The sequence below is a fragment of the Peromyscus eremicus genome, chromosome 4 (assembly GCF_949786415.1).
Source record: "Peromyscus eremicus chromosome 4, PerEre_H2_v1, whole genome shotgun sequence".
Lineage (NCBI taxonomy): Eukaryota > Metazoa > Chordata > Mammalia > Rodentia > Cricetidae > Peromyscus > Peromyscus eremicus.
In genome coordinates, this window is record NC_081419.1 from 126,123,418 (window position 1) to 126,150,107 (window position 26,690).

The 26,690-nt window shown below is 44.8% G+C and overlaps 1 protein-coding gene and 1 non-coding gene across 2 annotated transcripts in view; both read left to right on the forward strand.

Moving 5' to 3' along the window:
* The window catches only part of Hck (HCK proto-oncogene, Src family tyrosine kinase), a 34,417-nt gene extending 15,285 nt beyond the window's left edge, over positions 1–19,132 (forward strand). Inside the window, exons 10-12 of the mRNA XM_059261659.1 lie at positions 6,486–6,639; positions 16,199–16,330; positions 18,530–19,132. Coding sequence (XP_059117642.1) covers positions 6,486–6,639; positions 16,199–16,330; positions 18,530–18,732 — 489 coding nt within the window. The 3' untranslated portion in view covers positions 18,733–19,132. The remainder of the gene's footprint in view (positions 1–6,485; positions 6,640–16,198; positions 16,331–18,529) is intronic.
* A 5,635-nt stretch (positions 19,133–24,767) lies between these two features.
* LOC131910130 (U6 spliceosomal RNA) lies at positions 24,768–24,871 on the forward strand. The gene has a single exon (XR_009378996.1). It is a non-coding gene; the product is annotated as a U6 spliceosomal RNA (small nuclear RNA).
* Positions 24,872–26,690: the final 1,819 nt, after the last annotated feature.

The window sequence follows — 26,690 nt, forward strand, 5'->3', positions numbered from 1 at the left end:
TTTATGGGTCTTTTGCCTGAATGTAAGTCTATGTATGCCTAGTGCCCTCAGATGCCAGAGGAGAGCATCAGATCCTCTAGAACTGGAGTTACAGATGGTTGTGAGCCACCCTGCAGCACTGGGACCAGTGCTTAAGCAGCCAGTGCTCTTAACCACTGAGCTAACTCGCTAGCTCCTGGAATAATTTTGTTGGTTCATTGGTTTTTGGTGTGAGGCGTGGAACCTAGGGCCTTGTACATACTAGAGAAGGGCTCTACCTGTGAGTTACACCACCAGCTGTGGAAGTTATCCATTCTTTATGTAACAGATCACCTCAAGCTTAGCAGTCTGAAATAATAACTTTGAATGTTTCCCATGATTCTCTGGACTGACTGTAACAGGCGAGGTGGACCACTCTGTGAACTGAGGGAACATGAGTAGAATGTCCAAGGTAATCCTTATAGTCTCTCTCCGTGTGGCCTCTCATCACTCAGTATTTTAACACAGCTTCTTCACAGCCCAATATCAAAGCTCCAGGAGAACCCATTCCAGGAGCAACTGGTGCTTAAGCCCCTGTTTGCACTGACTTGTCAATACCCTGGTGGCCAAAACCAGTTGCAGCAGCCGAGACCAGAGTCAGTGCAGGACAAGAGGGATGAGTCCTGGAGGGCAAATAGAGCCTGGTCACTGGAAAGTAACTCATCCCATTTTACAGACCTGAAATTGAGGTGTAAAGACTTATGTACAAAGGGCACGATGGGGAATGACTAATCCTAACATTCAGGAGGCAGGAGATGGGTGATAAGGAGTTCTAGGCTAGATCAATCTGAGCTGCAGACTGTCTTTAAAAAAAGTTAAACTCGAATGAGGAAGCTGAAGCCCAGGGTCTGCAGCTGGCCTGGGGCTGATTAGGGGGAGGGGCAGGTGCAACAATGATGAAAATGGCAAGCACTGCTGGCCTCCTACAGGTCGCTTGCAGGTGAGACCATGGGTATTAAACAATGGACTCTCTTGACCTACCACCCCATGGCCCTGGCTCACAGTCTGAAGAGCAAGAATTCAGCAAAGAGAAAGGGATATGTAAGTCTTAGGGACAATCCTAAAAACCCATTAAAAATAACAAGCACAACAAAAATGACTCAGTGGTACAGAGCTTTGCTAGGTGCAGGACACGCTGGATTCTATTCCCAATGCTGTACAAAAAAAGAAAGTCATCTCGTCTGCCCCCTGACCCCCCCACACACACACACAGCACAGATGTTGTTTTTCTCCAACCCTGTCTCATGCTTTCTGCTCTCTGTGAGAAAACATGGCGGACAGTGGTGCTATGGGAATGCACCGCTCGGTCCAGGAGCCGTCAGAGAAGGACTCACCAGGAAGTGGTCCCTAGGAGGAACCTGGGGATTAGAAATTCTGCACATGCAGAAGCGTAGGAAGGAGGTCTAGACAAAAGAAACAGCCAGTACAAAAGCCCAAAGAGAAAATGAAGGGGCTGAGTCTGGTCAGGAAGAACACAGATGAAAGAGATATGGCGTGCAGCCTGCTGGGAGCTGAAGGAATCTGCAGCTTAGCCTAGGGTTGAGCCTGGTGGAGAGGTCCAGGTCAGCGCTCATTTGAGTATGCAAATACCCGGGACTCAGAACCACTAGCAAGGTCTAAGCAGAGGCTCTACTTTCAGAGCCCTGAAGATCAGAGACATATGAAAATCAAGGCCTGGCGCTTCCGTCTCAGTGGGCCCCAGTCCTCAGGAAAACAATAGTGTGGCCTGTTAGTAAAGTATAACCATCAAACCGGCAGGAACCTTGCTGGACAAGGGTCAAAGGCTGCAGAAGGAGCTATTGTTGGGGCTGGGGTCATAGTGAGTCAGTAGAGTGCTTGCCTAGCACGCATGAAGTCCCAGGCTTGATCCCCAGCCCCACCAAAACCAGATGCAGTGGTGCACATCTGTAATCTGAACATTTGAGAGGTGGCAGCAGGAGGATCAGACGTTCAAAGTTATCCTCGGTTATTCAGTGAGTTCTAGGTCAACCTGGGCTACATGAGACCATCTCAGAAAATAGAGCCACACGCTCCCTGCTTCACAGTTGAGGAAATCAAACAAGGCCAGAAAGACATTCCGGTCTTGGTACACCCAAAAGCAGAGGCTGATTCTGAGCCCGGAGCGAACAGGATCCTACCTGGGGACCTGGCTTTGTGATTTCGGTTCTACTCTACTTCTCGGTCTCCCTGTCCAATGAGGAAATTGCATCACAAATGTAGCTTTCAAGTTTGATATCTGTTTTTAGTCCCAACTTTATTGGTGAAATAAAATTTTATATAGTAGATTTTTTAAAATGTCTTAAGAGAGCTATTCCTGGGCTGGAGAGATGGCTCATCATTTAAGAGCACTGGCTGTTCTTCCAGAGGACCCAGGTTCAATTCCCAGCACCCATATGGCAGCTCACAACTGTCTGTAACTCCAATTCCAGGGGATCTGATACCCTCACACAGACATGCAGGCAAAACACCAATGCACATAAAATAAGAATAAATAAATTATTTGAGAGAGAGAGAGAGAGAGAGAGAGAGAGAGCGAGAGAGAGAGAGAGAGAGAGAGAGAGAGAAAGCTATTCCCATTGAAGTTGGCAGAGAGCGGCCTTATTTGTGATCTTTCTTCTGTCTGACTACTCCCAGACAACCTGAGGACAAGTCCTGGGCTAGAGGCTGGGGATGTAGCTCTGGGGTAGAGTGCTTGTCCAGCACACAAGGTACTGGGTTTCATTTCCAGCAGGATACACATAAACACGAAAGAGCCTTGGATTCGACTCTGCTTACCAGTTCTTCTGGGACTACCTCATGCTCTCAGAAGCAGATCCAGGTTCTCCTGCCTGACCTCATGGGGACCCGCCTGGTGGTTTTGAAACCTTATCTGCTCATCACCATCAAGTCCCAGGGGCACCTGGACCCAAGTCGCCTATCCTTACATAGTTGACAAACATTTGAGAAGCAGCATCCCACAAGTGTGGGGTTTGAGTGACATGCAGGGTGTATGGGTTGGTCCTAGCTCTGCCGGTGAGGCCCTGAGCAAGACACTCGGCCACTCTGTTGGCATTACTAGCCACTTCTGAAGTGACTACTATATGGAAGACACTGTCCTTACCCGTGGTACAAGCTTAGAGGTTAATCTCCCTATGAACTCTGGGAGAAAGGCTTGAGGTCACAGAGCTTGGGGATCAAGATGAGCTGGTCCAACTCTGGAGCCAGATAGCCATGATGCTCCGTTATCGCCCAAGTGGAGTTAGTTGTCCTGCCTCCATTGAGCTCACTTAAGAACCACAGACGTAGGAGTGTCAGCCAGCGGGAAAGCACTAGACACAGAGGATGAGAGGACTCAGCCAAGCCGTAGCTCATGGCCCTGGTTCTGGATCTTATGTGCTATGTAGCTATTGACTCGCTATTTACTTCTCTGGGCTTTCATTTTCCCTCCTGTGGAAAGAGATAACAAAATTACCTCCCCAAGCCCATAGTAAACAAACAAACAAAAATTCTCTGTTTATCAGTTTATAGTGAATAAGCTGCATGATCATCCTAATAACTTTTGCAAACTAGTCTTCTAAGGATGCCCTATAAATTTCCCACACTCTCCAGGTCAAAACCCAGCTCATTCCACTACAACCTCTATTCCAGACAAAATCACTCTTGAGATAGCAGTCTGAAAGTTGGACCTGTTTCCACTGCCTTTGATGCCCCCTGCTGTTCATTCTTTAAAAGTGCACTACCTGGTCCCTTCAGGCTTTGATCAGACTCAGCCACCCTGGGTTCCCCAGATAATCTCATCTGATAATTCAGTTCTGGGCTACCTAGAGTCAGCCTGGTTTGATGCTGATATTTGGGACAAGTGTCTCTGTGAAATGGATCATGATGAGTCTACCTTCACAAAGCTCCAAGGTAGTTTTGTAAATTGTACATGCTGCTTTCTGGACAACCAAGATTCATCTTCTACCTCTTCTGTCCTAACCTTTGTAAGTCAGAAAATCTCTAAATCACAGCCATGAATCTTTCTACCAGAAGCTTCCAGAATAAGAATTCTCCACACTGGCCAAATGCCACGGCTGGCCAACTCGGCTGCCGTCTCGACTGAGATCTAGCGCTTTGAGTCGGTCTATCCCAACATCTACTCCATCTATGAGCTGCTGGAGCATGCGGAGGAGCTGGTGCTGCAGAACCAGATCCAGGAGCACATCATAGCTATAGAAGATGAAAACCGGAAGCATAGCTCTGATCGAAGATGGCTGTGGCCTCCAGCACCCACTGCAGGACCATGGAGTAGCTCCGAGGAGCCTGAGAAACCCATGGAGGCTCACAGGGGAGACACATCAGTGCAGGGGGAGTCTGCAGAGCCCACGGTATCTGTGGGACAACTTAAAAAAGGCAGGTCCTATGGGAAAATGCTTCTAAAGAGTGGACTCATGAAACTAGAAGATGGCAGAGCAGAGCCACACATGGAGAATGACGAAACTAAGACACAGAGATGAAGAGTATGGGAGCAATGTGGGAGAGTGCCACAGGAGCTACCACGGCTGCTTACCCTGCTGGGACAAGGAGAGTGCGTCGGCCGGGTGAGCCTCTGGCCTGCCAGCATTGAGAGCAGGGAGGTGTGCAGTGGACTGGAGTTCTCTTGGATCCTGCCCCTGGATTCTCTGCCTAGCCACAAGATCATCCTGACTCTGAGCAACAACTGGATATTCAAAACAAGTCTCAGTGACGGTCCAGTATTTATGGTGCTTCAGACCAATGACTCATTGCAATGAATATTTGCATGTAAAGCTGTTTGGAATATATATATAATATATATTATATATTATATAATATATATATATATAGTGTGTGTGTGTGTGTGTGTGTGCTGTGTGTGTGTGTGTGTGTGTGCTGGGTGACACACTGCAGTTTTAAATGCCACTTGGACAAACAAATATGTGATGGATAGGTGGGAAAGAAGGAGGAATGGAGCAGCACATGCATGATGGAGAGAGGCAGAAATAGAGATGTGACATTGGTGACAGGCGTGGGAGAAGGCTGCGGTGGACAGGGCACAGGGGAGTATGTCGTGGCTGAGTAAGGCTGACAGGGTGGTGTGTGGCAGCCTGGAGTTTGTGCAGGCTCTTTTCTGAACACATTGCCCGGTGGCACGATCATCCTGGCTCTGAGCAACAGCAAGATGTCCAAGATAAAGAACAACTCATTCTCTAGATTGGACCCCCTGGAAAGATCCCCATCATCCATGCTGCCCCAAGAAGCCTTGTCAGTATCCATGGTCCATGCTACAGCTGGAGGACATGCTGGTATCCGTGCTCCATGCTGCCACTCCATCCATTGATGCCCGAGGTCCTTGTGAATGTCTGTGGTCTGTGCCACCACTGGAGGCCATGTTGATGTCTGTGGTCCATGCTACTGCAAAGGGCCATGTTGATGTCCATGGTCCACCTGCATCTGGGTGTTGTGTTGATGTCTGTGGCCCATGTTACCACTGATGGCCATGTGAGTGTTTATGGTCTATGCTGCCACTGAGGGCCATGAGGGTGTCCATGGTCCATGTTACAGCTAAGGGTTGTGTTGATGTCTGTGTTACCACGGGAGGACATATGGATACCCTTGGTCTTGGCTGCCACCCGAAGCCATGTTGATGTCTGTGGGCTGTGCTGCCACTGGAGGTATGTTGAGGTCTGTGGTCCTTGTTAAACACCAAAGGCCATGTAGATGGCTGTGATCTATGCTGCCACCTGAAGTCATGTCCATGTCTATGGCCTGTGCTGCCACCGAGGGCCATGATGGTGTCTGTGGTCTGTGCTGCAGCTGAAGGCCATGTTGATGTCCATGGTCTGTACTGCCAATGGAGACCATGCTGAGGTCCATGGTCTGGGCTGACAACAGAGGCCATGTGGATATCTGTGGTCCATGCTATTGCTAGAAACCATATGGAAATCCATGGTCCATGTTGCCACTGACTGTAAAGAAAGGAAGTTACTTTTGCAGTGGTATCAATGACGGCAGACTCACAGTTGAGAAAGAGGGACATTGAAGGCTTCTGGGACAACCTCCCCCCAACAACACGCTCCCCTCACCCCCAAAAAGAAACAGTCTAGATAGGAAGCCATTGAAGAGAATTCTTAAAAATTGTGATGGGGATGCTAAAGTATAGCTCTTCATAGTTGATGCCTTCTGGCAGGGGTTGGGATAGGGAAGGACTCAGGTTTTTTTAAGGGGCTGGCTGCTGGGTGTTTGACCATGCTACAGTGAGTATATGGGAAACACAAACGGACTTGGGTTTTCTTTCTTTCTTTTTTTTCTTGGAGAAGGTCACAAGGGTGGGGGCGGACGTGGAAGGACTGGGAAGTGAGTGATCAGGACGCATTATGTGAAATTCCAAAATAATCAACAAAACTATTATGCTGGAAGAAAGAATTCTTTTGAATTCTTTACTAGAATTTAGTGTGTGAGGGTGACACTGTCTCTTCCTCCGGATGCAGATCTCAGAGGGCATGGCCTTCATTGAGCAGAGGAACTACATCCACCGAGACCTCCGGGCTGCCAACATCTTGGTCTCTGCATCACTGGTGTGTAAGATTGCTGACTTCGGCCTGGCACGGATCATCGAAGACAATGAGTACACAGCTCGGGAAGGTAGGGAAGGCCGCCCTCCCGGAAGGGCTGTGAGATCTGAGGGTGGACACCTGTGAGAGACTGGAAAGAGCCAAGATCTGTCCTCGACTAACTCTTGCAACAAGTTTGACTGGGTTCTTCTGCACAGTGCATTAGTTGGCAAAATACTCAACAGAGGCTATGTAAGGAAGGCTTTAATTTGGCTTCTGGTTAGAGAGGACAGTCCATCCTCGTGGGTCAGTAAGGGTATACAACTGGTCACATCATATCCACAGTCAGGAGGCAGACAGACAAATGCTGGTATTCAGCTCGGTTTTTTCTTTTTCTTTTTCCTTTTTTTGTTTTTGTTTTTGTTTTTGTTTTTTGTTTTTTTGTTTTTCAAGACAGAGCTTCTCTGTAGCTTTGGAGCCTGTCCTGGAACTTGCTCTGTAGACCAGGCTGGCCTCAAACTCACAGAGATCCACCTGCCTCTGCCTCCTGAATACTGGGATAAAGGCATGCGCCATCACCACCCCATGCTTTTTTCTTTTTTATGTGGTCCACAGCCCACAGTCAGGATGGGTCTTGCCACCTCAATTAACCCTATGTAGAAAGTCCTTCACAGACACGCCCAAGGGCTCTTCTCCTAGGTGATTCTAGATCCTGTCAGGATGATAATGTTAATGTCACATCAGACTTGAAGAGGAACATTTCAGATTAGACTGAAGTGACAGCTTCGGCAAATACAGGTAGTGGTGAGAGGTGAGAGTAACTTTATTCACAGAAGACAAAGTAAGAGTGACCTCAATGCCCACAGACAGGGTGTGCATACCAACTGTATCACTCACACAGTGTGGCATCATACAGCAGTGAAAAAACCCACACAGGGGGCTGGAAATGACACTCGGTGATAGAGTTTGACTGACAGACACAGAAGGCCACAGGTTCCATCCCCATCACACCACACACCAGTGCCACCTGCAGCTAAAGGGGAGGCGTGACATCCACATGAAGGGGGTTCCACAGACAGGGAATCCAAAAACAGGCAAAAGTCATTTGTGAAGTTCATGGTGTTCTTCATAATAGCCCCAGACTGAAACACCCTAACTGATGCCCATCAGCTGATGAACAGATGAAGAAAATGTTGAGTATCCATACCACAGAATAGTGTTTGTGATAAAATGGAATGAAGTGTTGAAAGGTGCTGCAACATATACAAGCCTTGGGAGCATGCTCAGTGGAAGCCAGGCACAAATACAGATATCTGTTACCCTTGGTATGAAATTCCCAAGTGAAACCAAGACGGCTGTGGAGGCTAAGAGTGGAGCAGTGGTTGCCTAGGGGTGGGTGGGGGACTCAGGAAGAAGGGGTTCTGAGTGCTAGGGATGGGACTGGATGACATGTGATGAAATAGCCTAAAATTCACAACTCTTCCACTATTATGAAAGCCACTGGAGTACACACTTTAAATGTGTGGATTTTATGGCCTGTGAATTATATCTCATTAAAGCTGTAAAATTCACTTATGCCGACAAAGCTGTGCATAGGGGCTGGAGCAGAGAGGTACTACCTGGGAGGAGCGGGAAGGAGCCTTCTGAAAGGCTGCAAATGTCCTCTGCCTTAATCTGATGACGATCACAGGGGCTACTCAGCTATCAACTACCAAGTTAAACTTCAGTATCTGTAGACTTTAGCCGAGTCTAGAGGTGCAGGCTTGTAACCTCAGCTACTCTGGAGACTGAGATAACAAGTTCAAGGCCTGCCAGGGCAAGTTAATGACCCTGTCTCAAAATAAAAAGTAAAGGGGAAGTAGTTCTGTGGCAAGAGCACATGCCTAGCATGTGCATTGTGCTAGACTCAATCCCTAGTAACACACACACACACACACACACACACACACACACACACACACACACACCCCAACCATTCGATTTCTGTTATGATTGGATAAAATTTAAACTAACTACAAAAATATAAAATGAAAATTTGGATAATAATCTAAGTCTGTAGGGAATAAGTGAGATATGAAGAAAACTCTCTGGATATAAAAGATGGCAGCTGAGGATGTGGCTTGGTAATAGAGTAATGCCTACCAAGCATGTTCAAGGCTCTGGGTTCAAGCCTTAGTACCATACAAAGCAAAAGTATGAAATAAAGAAAATTACTAACTTAGAGTAAGAGCTGTAAATCCCAGCACTCAGGAAGCTGAGGGTTATCACAAGTTGGAGCCAACCTAGAATATGTAGATCCTGTTTCTTGAAAAGAAAGGAGAGTTGGAGAGATGGCTCAGGAGTTAAGAGCACTGCTCTTGTAGAGGACCTGGGTTCAGTTCCCAGCACCTACATGTGGCTCACAACCATCTATAACCCTATTTCCATGAAATGGAATTTGTCAATTGTCTAAATTGTTCTATTATTAATAACTCGGGAGTCAGATATTGGGGTAAAAACCTGATAGAACAAGAAAGCAGCAGAAGAATGACCAGCTGACCCTGTGTCCACACTTCCCAGGTCAAAAGGGCCTGCGAATCTTTCTAAGCCCCTCCCTATTTCTTCCTGTGTCTCTCTATTATATCCTATGTCCTCCAAAATCTCTATGGGTAATTCTGGCCAGCTAGTCATTGACTCTGCCCCCTAATTCAAGGTTAACTTTATTAACAGTCTCAGAGTGTCATAATGTGGTCAAATATCCTGAAACATTTCCCTCCTTTTGTCTAAATAAAAAGGAAAGGTTTCAACTCTGACATAGTAAAACTATATACAATAAGAAAAATTATCAGGTATTGTTTAAATAAAGAGGAAAGGTTTTAACTCTAACATAGTAAAAACTATATACAATAAAAACAATTATCAGGTAAGAATTACATTGACAATATCCAGTCCACCTGTATTTAGTAAATTCAGAGAAATTACTCCATTATCTATCCTATTTTGATGAGTCCTAAGTTTTATACCTAAACCACTTTCTATCATAACTTCTATTACCATCCTAAAAATATCCTTTTAGACCTTAAAACATTTTCTTAGATAAACAACTTCAGCTTTTATGTCTCTCAACCTTATAAACTTTACATCTCTTTTGTAAGTTCCTTTTCTGAATTTGATAACAAAGAAAATGGTATAACTATCTTTCTTCAACCCATCAGAGACCCAAGAAGTTATACTATTACCCAAATAAACAGGAAGTACAAAGCAAACAACTTCCTAAACTGTAGAAATGACAGGGCTGTCTGGCTGTCTGGACAGTTACCCAAAGTTCCTCTGCAACATTAGGGCATCTGTCTTTGACTTACAGGCCTAGAATATCTGATACACTTTCCTGTGAAGCAGGAATTTTGAAGGACTGTCCTACGTTGTCTTGGCAAAGTTTGGCAGTTAACTTCCTTTGTGTCCTGCTTGTCCAATTTGGACAGCATATTGTCAGAAAAAAAGCTGCCCAAATGGCTAGCTTTTGCCACAAAGAAAGCAAACCCCATATGGAGGTTCTTCAATGCCCATCATCTTCTCTGAAGTAGATTAGTGCTGTCAGGAGCAGATGTGTCTGTCATGAAAAGTCTTATGGTATTAAAACATCTTAAATGCCATTTTTTGTAGGTCTCTGAATTGTTTGAAGACTATCTATCTATTTAAAATATATCTCTGACCTTGAAAACATACCTAACATGACTACAAGTTTGATCATTATAGATGACTAACTACTAACCTGCATTTCTTTTTTTTTTTTTTTAAGATTTATTTATTTATTACGTATACAGCATGTATCCCTGTAGGCCAGAAGAGGGCACCAGATCTCATTACAGATGGTTGTGAACCACCATGTGGTTGGTTGCTGGGAATTGAACTCAGGACCTCTGGAAGAGCAGTCAGTGCTCTTAACCTCTGAGCCATCTCTCCAGCCCCCTAACCTGCATTTCTTAATTATTCTGAATAGTTTATAATAATAGCTTTCAAGGACTATAGTTGCTTTTTAGTTTAAAAGTAAATTCAACAATCTACACTTTTATCCCATCATTCTTATATCCTCCCTTTTTTATCTTTTCAAAAAGAGATCCCTGAATCTAACCTCCTTTGCTTAGTTTCCTCCCTGACCATGACCAATAACAACTTGAAACCCCCTAACTGATGATAAACATCTATAACCCACCAAACAACCCCTCCACACCTCTTGGGAATGTGGGTATCATGTTCTTAAAATTCCTTCCTGTCTGTCTGGGGGTGATGGTATCTTTAGGGGACCCTGAAAATTTGAGATAAAGATCAATTCCTGTTGTCTGGTCTTGGTGTGATGAGAAAGTGCAGGGCTTATCTCAAGTTCTGGCTGGAGTAGTCTATAAGGCTGGACCATCTTAACTAACTGCTTTGGATTGTCCTGAGAAGTTTGTAATCCAAAGCTGATCTTTGGGTTGTGTTTGTCAGCTTAGTGGCATTATCACAATCTAGGTGGATCTGTCATTGCAGGGCCCCATCATCTCCTTGGAGACCTCAAAGGTCACTGCCAGAGATGGTCATGGTTCACTGCAGAAAACTTAAACATTTTAAATGTCATATGCAGCAGATCTCCAAGAGGTTAAAGAACCACAATCTGTTAAATACATATGGGGTATACAAACTTAGTTCCTAGTTACTTGCTTCAGACTCAAGCCCAAAATGATATAAGCTAGATAAAGCTTATTTCTAGAATTAGTTAATACTCTATATAACCATTAATATCATGAAAGAAAGTTTAAATACACATATATATATAATCTTATACATTTTGAGATAATATTTATACCTTAATAAAAGTATTAATAGAAACCAAAGGATGATGAGATTAATGGCAATAGAATAGTCCCAAAAATTTTGTTTTCTTCTGTCCCATACCAGGTGGTTCTTGTGACATGAGACAGAGATTTTGGATTTTCCTTTAACCAACATATGTGGGTTTAGAGAAGGAGAGAGCCATGCTCCAATTTCAAAGCCAGCTTTGATTTTTAATTGAATTGGGACTACAAAAGGACCACTTGCATTATATGTCTGTAGAGAAGTGGCAATATTAGAGAGCACTAATTCAAATTAGCATCGTGTGACAGAGTCCTGAGGGTGGAGAGTGGCACAGGGGGAAGAAAGCCTCAGTCGCTGGTGTTGGCAGTGACTCTGGCTCTTTCCACAGGCAGGATCCAACCCTAAGAGGAAGCATTAGAGTCAACATGGCAGTTTGGACTGCAGCAAGAGTCTGGGGCTACGTGTCCTCAGTTCCCTCCCTGGGTCCTGGTTAAATCGTTTTCTTCCCCTGATGCAGCTACTTCTATGAAGAAGCCAGTCAGGTTTATTTGCCTCCAGCTCTGAAAGGCTCCCATGCTCGTGTGTGCCTTGTGGACATTAAGCCTTTAGAGACGGTGGCCTAGCTTCTCAGCCCACAGGGCCACTCTGGCCATGAAGCCAAATGCCCTGCTGAAGTCTTTGAAAGTGAACTGCTTGAAGCCTTCTAGCTCTTTCTACCCCACAGCCCTGCTGTTTGGCAGCTGCTGGTCCTGCTCCTCAGCTTTCAGCCTGTGTGCTCTGCCAGCCATGATGAAGCATAGACAGCAGGTGGCAGCAGAGAGTGACTGAGAGCTGGGCCATGATCTCCAACATTGTGATTTCCAACACTGTGATGGTGCAGAAATAGTTGCATTCAGAAGAAATGATGCAAAGGTGGGCGTGGTAGCACATGCCTCCAATCTGGGCAATAGGGAGGTGGAGGCAGAAGGATCAGGAGTTCAAGGCCATCTTCTCTATGTAGTGAATTGAGGCCAGCCTAGGCTGTGTGAGAGCTTGTCTCATAAAAATGAATGAATCAATGAATCAATCAGTCAGTCAATCAATCAATCAATCAATATGCTTCCCCTTTGGATATTGATCTCTTTTCCAGTCTGTTGATAGGCTGTCCCCCACCCCATCCCACCCCCCACCCCCGATGATGCTAAGCCAGAGCAGTGAGCTACAGCTCTGATTTACTCACCAGAGGAAACAACAAAGAAGCCATGGTGTGAAGTTCCTGAACTAAGTGTTAAGTGAGCCAAGTGGTCAAGGTGTTTCTGACTTCTGGTTTTTGCCTTACAATGGGTTTATCAGAGAATAATCCTAAATCAAGGAGCAACTGCAGACCATGTTCACCAATGAGACTGTAATTAAGACAAATACCCTCAAACAGCTAACCAAACCCATCCTAGAAGGAAAGGGGGAGGAGTAGACAAGGAACATCCAGTGACTAGGTCCAGCCTCGGGCAGCAACTGAAGTCCTCTCCTGTAGCCAGAAGTTTTCCTGTGTCCCGCAGCTACTCGGTCCCAAATAGAGGCTTATTATTAATTATAAACTGCTTGATCTACAGCTCAAGCTTATTGCTAGCTAGCTCTGACATCTTAAATTAACCCAACTCTATTAATCTGTATTTTGCCATGTGGCAGTGGCATTACCAGTCTGCTGGCATCTTGTTCCTTGGGCAGCTGGATGGCATCTGCTCTGACTCTGCCCTTCTTCTCCCTGTCTCTCCACTTGGATTTCCCACCTAGCTTTTATCCTGCATTACCGTAGGCCAAAGCAGCTTTATTTATTAACCAGTGGGAGCAACATATATTCACAGCATACAGAAAGACCATCCCACAGCATTTCCCCTTTTCTGTCTAATCAAAAAGGAAGGTTTTCATTTGAACATAGTAAAATTATATATAACAAAACAGTTATCAAGTAAGAATTACAGTTATAATATCTAGTCTATTTGTATTTGGCAAAATTAAAGAAAATGTTCTATCATCTATCTTTGTGAGTCTAAAGTTTTATATCTAATTTACCTTTTATCATAACTAAGGAAAATTATAATTATAATTATCTAGTCTTCAACTCCATCAAAGACCCCAGAAGGATATAATATTACCTAAGTAAACAGGAAGTGCATTGTAAGCAACTTCTAAAATTCTGGAAATGACAGAGACATCTGGCTATCTAGACAGTCATCCAAAGTTTCTCAGTAACATTGGGACATCTCTCTTCAGCCTACAGGCCTAGAGTCTCTGGCATATTTTTCAGGAAGTGGGAAATTTGAAGGACTATTCTGTATAACGGCAAAGCTCATCAGTCACTTTCCTCTGTGTCCTGCAGAATGTCTGGCAGTTTCTTCTGCAAAGCAGGAACCTGAAAGACCATCCCACCTTGTTTGGCAAAGTTCAGTGGTCATTTTCCTATGGGTCCTGCATGTCCATTTTATACAACATACTGTCAAGCAGTCCAGGCAAGAGCAGTTTCTTACCCAAATGGCTAGCCTTTTCTATATTGTAAGCAAACTCCATAACAAGTTTCTTCAATGCCCATCATTCTCTTTGAAGTAATTGGTGCTGCCAGGAGCAGACATGTCTCATTGTCCAGAAAAGGCTAAGTTCTTAAAATATTTTAAATGCCATATTCTGAATGCCATATTCAAATATTTTGAAGTATTTGAAGATAATCTAATTGAAATATATCTTTATATATCTAAAAAACTTAACATGACTAAGTTTGATTATCATAGATGATTATTAATTTGTGTTTAATATTACAATTTTAAATGAGTTGCATAAACATAATACCTTAAACAAGAGCAGAAATACACATACAGTATAACAAAATAGACCTTAAATTTATATTAATAAACCCAATGTAAAGTATTTTGAGATTAACAGTTGTTTTTTGGATTAAAGTAGATTTAATTTTCTACCTCTTTCATCATTTCTAGATCATATCCCCCTTTAAAAAAAAACAAACATTCATAAACAATATTTTGGAAATTTAGGCATGGGCTTTCTATACTACTTCCTGCTGATTGGGGGTGCTGGCAATCTTCTGGGGATCCTGAGAAAATTTAGGATTATGGTCAAGTCCTGCCTAGAATCATCTATGAGGCTGCATCATCTCAGCCAGTTGCCTTGAAGCTGTTCTGGATGTTGGATCATCCATTGGAGACCTCTCAGGGGGTCTTCCTTGATGGAACCATATTAACCTGGAAGGAATCTACAGCTTCTCATCTTCTGTCAAAACAAAAGCAGAACCTCTTTTCCAAAGCAACATATCCTTAAACCTAAATTTTGAAATCAAGATACCTTTAAGAGATATATGTTGGTTTAACTTAGCAGCCCCTATAATCAAATGTCTCTCTGCGGTTAAAAAAAAAAAATCCCAAAGACAACACAATAATATACAGTATCCAGACTCTCTGTGTATTTTCCATCTTTCTGTGGCTTTTTAAATTTTATTTCTTTTTAAAGGATTTTCTCTATCCTTTTTCTTTCTTCTCCCAAGTCTATGTATATTTTTAAATACAATGTAACCCATTTAGAGGTTTTTACCATCTAAATCTGTTTTATTGTGTATCTTTTAAATACAATGTAACCCATTTAGAAGTTTTTATTTTTTCCATTTGAATCTGTTTTATTGTGTATCTTTAATCCTTTTTTGACCCAGAGAGTTTTTAAACTACTAAGCTGTGTGGCTAGAACCCAATCGGCGCCCTGGCTCTGCCCTGTTCAGCTTTTCAACATGGCAGTGGTATAGTCACTGCCAATTCTGGGAGGCAGCAGGTCTATGCCACCATCAAGCAGCTTGTAGCACATTGCCCACAAAGCCCATTTAAGTGCTCCATAGCAGAACCTCTGGAAAGAGCCATGAGTTCCACTAGCATGAACGAGGAAGCCGTCTCTTAAAGGAGCCACACATCTGTTAGCCACCAGCAAAAGAGCCTATCTGAAAAAAAATGCAGCTACCAAGAAGCTGTGTTTGACTCATGTTTTTGTGAGTCTAGAATCCTTTTTTAAGCTTTTGTCAGATTTTATGCAGAAATTCTAGCCCCATGTTGGGCTCCAGATGTAGCCAGAAGTTTTCCTGTGTCCTGTAGCTGATTGGTCCCAAATAAACACATAGAGGCTTATTATTAATCATAAACTGCTTGGTCTGGCTCAGGCTTATTTCTAGCTTGCTCTGACATCTTAAATTAACCCATTTCTATTAATCTATATTTTGCCACATGGCCATGGTGTTAGTGGTCTGCTGGCATCTTGTTCCTTGGGCAGCTGGATGGCATCTGCTCTGACTCTGCCCTTCTTCTCCCTGTCTCTCTGCTTGGATTTCCCACCTGGCTCTTATTCTGCCTTACCATAGGCCAAATCAGCTTTATTTATTAACCAATGGGAGCAACACATATTCACAGCATACAGAAAGACCATTCCATAGCACTCTCCTGCACCCCATGGCTGGAGGGTGGGCCGAGGTATCAGCTGTGAGCTGGACTCAAGCCTCCTGAAGCTCCTCCATCCCCAAAGACCTCTAGGATTCCACTTCCCAGAGTTATAATTCACCAGGTATCATCTGAATCAAGGAGGTGGTCCCCAGAGTGAGCACCTGTATTACATCCCTATGCCCATTCCTCCTTGCTTCAGCTGTCTATCCTCAAGACAGATGTCTCTTGATACCATGAATCTGGGAGGCACAGTACAGGGCCATCACTGTTTGCAGGGGGCAGCATGTGTCCCTGTCCCGATTCCTCTACCCTAACGGAGCCCCAGTCCTCACAGGTCCCCAGATCACCCTGATTCTGCTCTGTCTAACCCTGCAGGAGCCAAGTTCCCCATCAAGTGGACAGCTCCTGAAGCCATCAACTTCGGTTCCTTCACCATCAAGTCAGATGTCTGGTCCTTCGGTATCCTGCTGATGGAAATTGTCACCTACGGCCGGATCCCTTACCCAGGTAGGGAAGGGGACCTGAGTTTAGGGGGGTGTCTAGAGCTCAACCTGGTCATGGTTTATCTTGTCAGTATGTCTATTAAGCTCAGCTCTTGATCATCCCCCAACCTCTCTTCACCTTTCCCATTTTAATCAGAGGTACCACCATCCACCATTCCTCAGCCTGCACATAAAGGATTTGTTGGCTGTTTGGGTCGCTGTTTCATCTTTCACACACCTTATTGCTCCTAAGCAATCAGAGCTCAGAGCAGGAAGTGAATGCAAAGATCTGAAAAAGCCAGAACTGGCAGGGCCTGGGTATGGTGATGAATGCAGGTATTTGCTAAAGTATCTAGGAAGCCATGAGACGGCATGGGGCTGGGAGGAAGTCAAATGCTATTTTTTATTTATTTTATTTTATTTTATTTTTTGAGACAAGGTCTTACAATGTAGCCCTGGCTGGCCTGGAACTTGCTATACAAACCAGGCTGGCCTTGGAGACCCATCTGTCTCTGCTTTCCAAGTGCTGGGACTAAATCACCACACCTGGGTGATTTCTCTCTTTGAGATGTATGCTTGAGGCTGGAGAGATGGATCAAAGGTTAAAAGTACTTGCTACTCTTGCAGAGGATGGAGGTCTGGTTCCCAGTACCCATGTGGCAGCTCACAACTATCACTCCAGTTCCATGGGATCTGATGTCCTTTTCTGGTCTCCAAGGATACCAGCATATATATACACATGTACATATGCACATAGGTATACAGAAAATAAAAATAAATAAATATGAGGGGGCAGGCTTTGGTTCAGTGTGAATGGATGAGAGTGTGTGACCAAGGTGGCACCAGGCAGCAGAGATAAGCTGATGAACTGGACCACATTTCAAAAGAAGGAGAGAGAGTCAAGGATGGTTGTCCTGGCACTGGAGGAGCTGTGGACGTTGAGTTGATTCACTTGGGGTGATATATAGACATCCAAGCAAGATGTTTAAGGTTTCTTTGTTTTTGTTCTTAGTCATTGACCCATCTCTTCAAAAAAAAAAAACCCAAGTTAAAAAAGAAAACTAAAAATAAAAGTAAAGTTGGTGATCATAGGTATTTCATGGTTGTTTTTATAGGTAACAAATGTAAACTTAAATAGAATAAGGAAATGATCCTATTCAGAGTGACCACTTGTTTTGTGGTATACTAGTAAAATCCAGGCAGAGGATTACATAACTACATCCATTCAGATGTTTGAGGCTGCAGTTAACAAAACTAATGGACAGCCAGCTGTGGTGGCGCACACCTTTAGTCCTAGCAGAGGCAGAGGCAGGTGGATCTCAGTGAGGTTGAGGCCTTCTGGTCTACATAGTGAGTTCCAGGATCGGAGCTACACAGTGAGACCCTGTCTCAAAAATAAATGAAGATAAGGGCTGTAGAGATGGCTCAGCCCTTAAGAACACTGGCTGCTTTTCCAGAGCACCCAGGTTCAATTCTCAGCACCCACATGGCAACTCACAACTGTCTGTAACTCCACTTCCAGAGGATCCGATACCCTCATACAGATATACATGCAGGCAAAATACCAATGCACACGAAATATAAATAAATAAATAAATAAATAAATAAATAAATAAATAAATAAATAAATAAATAAAGATAGATAGATAGATAGATAGATAGATAGATAGATAGATAGATAGATAGATGATCGTTGTATGATACTTGTTTGTGTTCTGTTCTGACAAATTACACTTGCCTAGAGATCAGAGAAGCAGAGCAGCCAGCCACTGGAGAGTTCTTACCTCTACGCAATCTCAGACCAAATGCATGGGCTCCTCAGACTGAATGGGAGCCCCATCCTGTCTCCACCTCCCTTATATTCCTGTCTCCACCTCCCTAGTGCTGGGATTAAAGGTGTGTGCACCACTGCCTGGCCCCTATGGTTAACTGGTGGCTAGCTCTGCCCTCTGATCTCCAGGCAAGCTTTGTTTGTCAGAACACAAACAAAATATCCCACAACAGATGGTAGGTAAAATGACCACCAACAGGGCAGAAACAGTAGGTTGTTAATGCTCTGCCTCCTGTGAGATCTGGCATGGCTTGGGGGCTGGACAGACTCAACAACTGGACAGCTATTAGGACTTAGTTTCCATATCTTCCCCCAAACAGTCAGATGGTAACTACAGCTCCATTTGCCCCTCCCCTCCCCCCCCCCCACTCAATTTCCACACCTCTTTCTCAGGCATGTCAAACCCAGAGGTGATCCGCGCACTGGAGCATGGGTACCGGATGCCTCGACCGGAGCACTGCCCAGAAGAGCTCTATAGTATCATGACCCGATGCTGGAAGAACCGGCCAGAGGAACGGCCCACCTTCGAATACATCCAAAGTGTTCTGGATGACTTCTACACAGCCACTGAGAGCCAGTATCAGCAGCAGCCTTGATGGGCAGGACACGAGCAGAGCCACGCCCCAGGAGTGCCTGTGGCATGCTTAACCTTCTGGGCTCACTCCCAGACACCAACCCCCACTTTACACACTCCAGCCACAGATTCTTCAGCTGTCAAGTGGGTGGGGTGGACTTCACAGTCTTTTTTTGACTCTAGTCATCCGCAATCTGCCGTTCTCAGGGACCCCAAGTTGGTATTTCTTATTTGCCTGAGATGATTGAATTCAAGCTATAGCTGTGGTTTAAGTGGGAAGCTTAAAATAGTATTTAAATAAAGATGTGAATGTCAAAGGTTTTTCCCAAAGGTCAGCTTCCCTGTTCCCAAATGTCTGTTTGCCTCCTTGCTGTGTGACACATCAGAGGGAAGGACCTTCCCAGAGGCCAGAAGTATGAAGAAATGAGAGAATCTGGGGGGGGGGGGGGGGGCGCGGGCGGGGAATGGCTCAGTCAGCAAAATGCTTGTCCAACAAGCACAGCGACCTGAGTTCAATCTCCAGAACTCATGTAAAAATGCTGGGTGTGGTGGTGTGCATTTGTAACCCCTGTGTGTGTGTGGTGGGGGGAACCAGAGGATGCCTGGAATTCAGTATCCAGGCAGTCTAGCCTAAGTGGTGAGTTCCAGGTCAGTGAGAGACTCATCTCAAAGGAGATCGATGCCTTCTTGAAGAATGAATGACACCTGAGGGTGCCCTCTGACCTCTAGATACATGTACACACATACACCTATGCATAAGAAAGGGAAAGATTAGAAGCAATGCTCAAGCTTTTCTAACCATCCTAAAATACGTGCTGGCTCGACCAGCTTCCTTTTGTTTCCTTAACAAATCTCCAAAGCTCGGGTGGCTGCAAACAGCACATGATTATCATCACACAGTGGGGAAGCCAGGAGTGCCAAATGGGCTGACAGGGCGTTGTTGCCCCTGGAGATTCAAGGGGAGGGATTCCTTCCTTGCCTTCTCTGGTTTCCAGAGGCTGCCCTCTCCTGTGACTCAGGTTTCTGCACACCACTCTAAGCTCTACCTCTGTCTTATGGTCTCCCCTGCATCTTCAGCTGCTGCACCCTCTAAAGTAATCACACTGGACTCACCTAAATAAGCCAGAATAGTCCTTCCACTTCATGATCCTTAATCACATTTGCAAAGTCCCCTTCGCCAGACAGCATTTTTCTCAGCTTCTAGGGGCTCACACACGCACACCTTTGAGGGGCCATTACTCTGCCTACTACACTGGTGCCCGGATGCTATATGGTTTTGCCTTTCAGAAGCTGGGTCTGTCAGGGCACCACATATGGTTTCTCTTCTGTTGAAGCCATACTGATCCGTGAGCTAGACCTCCCTCAGGGATGGTGGCCATTTCCCATGGCCACACAACCATCATGATTGCTAAGATGGTCTTCATCACTGCAGGAGATCTTGGGTCTGAAGGGGGGACTGCTGAGAAGAGGACCTGGTACTTTGTAAGGGATGCTCTTGGTGGCCAGGAGGGAGACCTGACAGGAAGTAGAGGGGACAAGAAGGTAGTGAACACTGTCTGCGTTATCACCTCAGCTAAAAGTTCTTGGCAGTCAGCTTTTGTCACAGGGAGAAGACAGGGCTGGTGACAGTGGGACATCGTGCAATGACATTCTGTATCACTGCATCTCCCAAAGGTCCTACATCATGGCATCCCCTAGTGTCACATGAAACCCTGAACTTACCGAAGCCAGTCTGCATCATCACTCAGGAGCTCATGGGTCTATCCTTAAGAACTGTGTCTAAGCACAGTGGAGACCAAGGTGAGCTGGGTTTTAATCTACATTCTCGGGAGAGAAACAAAGTGACTGTTCTCCCATTTTCACACTACAACCAACATTTCTACGAGCATGAAAGGTGCAGAGATCTCTCCTTAACAGCTGCCCTACAACAAGGGTCACCCACTGGGAGGGGTATCCTTTCTTCCAACTCGGTTCTGACCCTAACTAGCTGGAGGTACTGTCAGATCCCACAGGTTGGGGGCTCAGTCCCCACGACTTCCTCCCTTCTGCCTTAGATGACAGATGAAATTGGCAGGTTGTTTTATGCAGGCTCTCACTGGCTGCCTGTAAACCAGGCTCTCCATGGCTCCCTCCTTAGGTCCCATTAATTTGCTCAAGCTGCTCAGGGGACTCAGGATGAGAATGAGGTTTTACTGTTTTATCAAAAATGATACAACGAAGGAAAAGATGACAAAATGCACGGTGGGAAAGGGGCCACATGGCACTTCCGTGTCCTCTTTAGACCTGCCACTCCACAGAAATCACCACATATCCAGCTATCTGGAAGCTCTCTGAACCCTGTCCTTCAGAGTTTTATGTAGACTTTATTGCCTAGGTGTGATTGCTAATAAACTGGGTGGGAAAACCCAGCAAGGCCTGTCTTCGATTTGTGTGTGTGTGTATGTGTGTGTGTGTGTCCTCTCCACGGAGCTTTCCTACCTTCAGGCTATGGGTTAGGATCCCACTGGAGTGAGGAGGTCCTTATCACATACTACACAACAAGAGTATTTATGGCCAGCTCCCAAACAGAAAGGCAGGGGGATGATAAGGGTTGTTATGACCTGCTTAGAGAAGACATAGTTTAGCTTTTATGGCTTGATTTCAGGAGGGAGTTATAAAGTGGGAACCATGGACAAAATCTAAAACCAGCATCATATATATATATACATATATATATGTATATATATATATGTTTACATGTGTATCTCATATTTATAATACACACACATACACACACACACACACACACACCACAACTTACCTCGTCTGTAACCTAATTGATTGCACTGTTGCTTTGTGGTTTGGAATACATACTTTGGAGTCTGAAAGCAAAGCCCAGGATCTTACTCACAACCTTGCAATAAAAATTTGTTCTCTTTCCATTCAGTAATCCATGCAAAGAGCACCCGTCCCTGTCCTGCTGATGTTGAGCTCGGCCATGAGACTTGTTTCAGCCAATGGAACATTAGCAAAAGCAAAGGAAACAGGTTTAGAATGTTGTTTCTGATCTCATCCTCCAGCCTTCTTCCTGATTAGAATGTGACCTAAGGAAAATGAGTGACAGGAGGAGCAAACCTGGACCAGCCTTCAGGCTGGCACCAAACCCAACCGAGCCCAGTGCAGGCTGAACCCCAGCTGGTCCTCAGACATGTGAAGGAGAAATAATTATCATGAGCTTTTGCTTTCTGGGGCTGTTTTGTTACATGGATATTATGGTAATGGTTGACTAAGACAGGCCCAGCTTCATTTTCTTAACAATTTGTCCATTGCAAAATTTTAAATTACTGTTTTTGAGACAGGGTCTCACTGTGTATCCCACACTAGTCTCAAACTCCTGATCCTCCTGCCTCTGCCTCCTGAGGGCCTGGATTATAGGTGCATGCCAACACAGCAGGCCAGTTTTTAATTTTTTAAACTTATTTATTATTTATTTAGTTGACATGTGTCGCAGCACTCATGTGGAGGTCAGAGGACAAATTGTAGAAGTTTGTCCTCTCCTTCCACCATGTGGGTTCCAGGGTTGAACTCAGGCTTGGCGGCAACTGCCTTAATCTGCTGAGCTATCTTGCCGATCCCACTTTTTAATTGTAATGAAGTGCAGTTAACCAAAACATACTGTGTTGGGGGCTAGACAGCTGGTTAAGAGCTTACTGCTCTTATGGAGGACCTGGTTTAGGCTCCTAGTCACAACTATCTATAACTGCAGTTCCAGGGAATTGGGTGCCCTCTTCTGGCCTCCTCAAGAATGGCAGGCATATGGTGCACCAGCATGCAGGCAAAATATACATACATATAAATAAATAAAATCCTTTAAAAAATTGTGTGTCTGTGTTTGCGGGTGGGGGCACACCACAGCAGTACACATACGGAGGTCAGAACACAACCTCAAGTGTAGGTCCTCACTTTGACCTTTCACCTTATTTGAGACAGGGTGTCTTGATGTTTCATCTCTGTGTGCCAGGCTAGCAGCCCTGAAAGCTTCCACAGACTCTGCTTCCATTTAGAGGGGTGCTGGGCTACTGATGCTTGCACCTACTTGCATACAGCTACTTTTTCAGGGGGGAAGGATGTGGGACAGGGTCTCACTCTGTAGACTAGGCTGGCTTCAAACTCACAGAGATCTGTCTGCCTCTGCTTCCCTGGGGTTAGAGGCGTGCCCACCACGCCTGGCCCATGCCCAGCTTCTTATGTGGGTTCTGGGGATCTGAACTCAGATTAACTCAGTCTGTCAGACTTGCACAACAAGCACTTTACTCAACACTCTGCCCCCTCCCCCTCCTTTTTTTAGGCAAGGTCTCGCTATGTTGCTCAGGCTAACCCCAAGTTCCTGAGTACCAGCAATCCTCCTGCCTCAGAATAAATTTTCTTTCACAGACTATGCTTTTGGTATTGTATCTGTCTCCATGCTTTCATCTGTCTTTTCTGTGATCAGAAGGATGAGTCAATGTTAGATAAAATAGTAGGAAAGAAGGAACTGACTCAATGACCTTGTCTATAGTTGGAAGTTCTGATCCCTGTAACTCCAGCACTTGCAAGGCCAAAGCAGGAGGATTGCTATGAATCCCATGCCAGTTTGGGCTACATAGCAAATGTCAGGCCAGCCTGGGCAAAAGGGAAGAAAGGAGAGAGACAAATCCTAAGCTTGAAGAATATGTTTTCAAAACATGTATCTAATGCAGGACTAGTATCTAAAATATGCAAAGAGTTCTCATGACTCAATAATAAGGAAACAACTCAATTTCAAAATGAGCACGATTGGAAAAGGCTCCTCATGAAAGGCACACATACAACAGAGAAGCATGAGAAAGATGTTCTATATCATGTGTCATTGGGGAGACAATAACTAAATGACAAGAACACACTTAGAGTGACTGAGACTCCAAATGCTGATGACACCAAACCCAACTGCAGGACACAGTCGCCCAGTGCTGCAGGAACTCAGGACCCCGCAGTCACTTGTGAAGATGACCCAATATTTCTTCTACCAAAATCAAACAAGCGCTTAACTGTATGAGTCATCAGCTGGGTATCCTGCTATTTAGCATGAGTGGAAGATGTGTGTCCACACAGGAATCCACACAGGACAGTCAGGGCAGCTGCCCTCATTGTTACCAAAGCAAGCAGATGGCCTTTCAAAGGGGAATAAGGAAACTCTGTAACAGATTAGTAGCACTAAAAAGAAATCAGGTATTAAGCCACAAAAAGAGAGAAGGGAATCTTAGGAAATTCCTGGAAGCCAAGTTGGTTCTGGGGATCTTAGTGGTTGAGCCTTTGCCTGGCATACACAAGGTCCTAGGTTTCACCCCCAGTACAACGGGGTGGGGGGAGAACCAGTCTGTAAAGGCTACACTCTATAGATCTCAGCCACATGACATCCTGAAAATGGAAAACCTGGGAGACAGTTGCTAAGAATTTGAGAAAAGGAATCGAGGAACAAATAGAACACAGGCAGTTTTTAGGGCAGTGAACTGTTCTGTACGGTACCATAGCAGGGGCTACTTACCAATTAATCCTCTGTCAGAACTCACTGAAAGTATGTCACAAAGAGTGGACCCAAAGCCAGGTGTGGTGACGCACACCTTTAATTCCAACACTCGGGAGGCAGAGTCAGGTGGATCTCTGTGAGTTCAAGGCCAGCCTGGTCTACGTAGTGAGTTCCAGGACTGCTAAAGCTACAAAGTTAGACCCTGTCAGGGGAAAAAAAAAAAGGAGTAAAAGGAAAAGGAGAGGAGGAGGAGGAGGAGGAGCAGGAGACCCTGAGGTAATGTATGGACTGGAGTTGGTAATACATCATGATTGGTTGATTAGCTTCCACAAATGGACCACCCATGCAAGGTGTTAATAACAGGGGAAAAAAACCAAGTGTAGGATGGAAAGTTACATGGACCTCTGTTCTATCCACTCAATACTCTACACTTAAATTTGCTTCAGTTCATTTGGTATTGCTCTAACAGAATTACTGAGGCTGAGTAATTTGTAAAGAGTAGGAATTTATTTCTTAGGAGTTCTAGGGGCAGAACTCTCACTTCAGCAACATGTATAATAAGATTGGAACAATAAAGAGATTAGCACAGCCCCTGTGCAAGGATGGTACACATATCTGTGAAGCATTTCATATCAAAAAATAAAAAGCTCTAGAGGCAGAGATGTCTAAGGTTGAGGGGACCGCATATAGCAAAGGTCTTCTTGTATCATCCCACTGAAAATGGAAGTGCACCTGTAAAGGTGCATGGGTATGTAGGGGCCCAAAGCCATCCTCCCATCGGGAACCAACCCTCTTGTTTGTTTATTGAGACAGGAGCTCCCAGGGTATCCTGGTACTTGCTATGTAGCTGAAGATGACCTTGAACTTCTGGTCCTCCTGCCTCCACCTCCCGAGTGCTGGGATTGTAGGCATGCGTCAAAGGTTTACACAGTGTTGGGAAATGAACCCAGGACTTCATGCTTAGTAGGCAAGAACTCTACCAATTGAGCTATATCCCCTGCTCTCTTTCGCCCCTTAAATGTCAGGTCTTTAGACACTGTTGCATTTACAGATTAAGTTCTCAACACATGAGCTTTGGAGGACACATTCAAATCACAGTACTGATGTTAAAAAAAAATTAAGTCTAGGCCGGGTATGGTCCCAGCACTTGGGAGGCAGAGGCAGGTGGATCTTTGTGAGTTCAAGGCCAATCTGGTTTACCTGGTGTAGAGTTCCTGGCTATATAGTGAGACCTCATCTCAAAAGAAAAAACTTATATCTATTAAACAAACCACAAAATGTGGGGACACATCTCTTGTTCCCCATTCTGCAGGAAAACAGTAAGCATTCATCCCCTAGGAGGTGGCCTGCTTCAACTGAGTGCCACCGAGCCAAGGTGCAGGAGCAGCATTTGGTTCTTCTTACCCTGTGATCTGGAACGAATCTACCTCCACATTCCCTACCTGGGGCCTCAATTTCTTCGTGCATCTGTCCCCACCATTGTATATTGTGACATGAGGCTCTATCAGTTTTCCCTCTGTGCTCCCTCCCTTTCAAAGGTTTGCAGGGATTGACTGTTGTCTTCATATCCAGTCTGCTTCTTCTAGAAAAAAAAAAAAACACATTTATTTTTTCAGGGCCACGTGATCACCTAGGATGAAGGTCATACTAATTCTCCCTCTCAAAGCAAAAGAAAGACGTGGAATCCATGAGAGATGGCTTAGCAGTGAAGAGCATTGGCTGTTCTAGAGGTCCTGGGTTCAATTCCCAGCACCCACATGGCAGCTCATAATTGTCTGTATCTCCAGTTCCAGGGGATCCAACACTCTCACACAGACATAATGCAGGCAAAACACCAATATAATAATTTTTTTTTAAAAATCTGGTCGGGCCGGGCAGTGGTGGCGCACGCCTTTAATCCCAGCACTTGGGAGGCAGAGCCAGGCGGATCTCTGTGAGTTCAAGGCCAGCCTGGGCTACCAAGTGAGTTCCAGGAAAGGTGCAAAGCTACACAGAGAAACCCTGTCTCGAAAAACAAAAAAAAAAAAAAAAAAAAAATCTGGTCGGGCTGGAGAGATGGCTCAGTGGTTAAGAGCACCGACTGCTCTTCCAGAGGTCCTGAGTTCAATTCCCAGCAACCACATGGTGGCTCACAACCATCTGTAATGAGATCTGGTGCCCTCTTCTGGCCTGCAGGGACACATGCAGGCAGAACACTGTATACATAATAAATAAATAAATCTTTAAAAAAAAAATCTGGTCAATGATTTTAAGTAAAAATGTATGCAGTCATTTTCAGAAGCCCCACTCTCACCCACACCCACACCCTCGAGACAGGTGACAGTAAGCGGCTGAGGCTCCTCTGGGAAGCATTATGTAGTCCAAACTAGTGAGCTTCTTGGCTGATCCTCTTGAGTTTTAGGATTACAGGCATGAACCACGCCCTATGGCTTCCGGAGTCTTTTTCTTGTTACTAG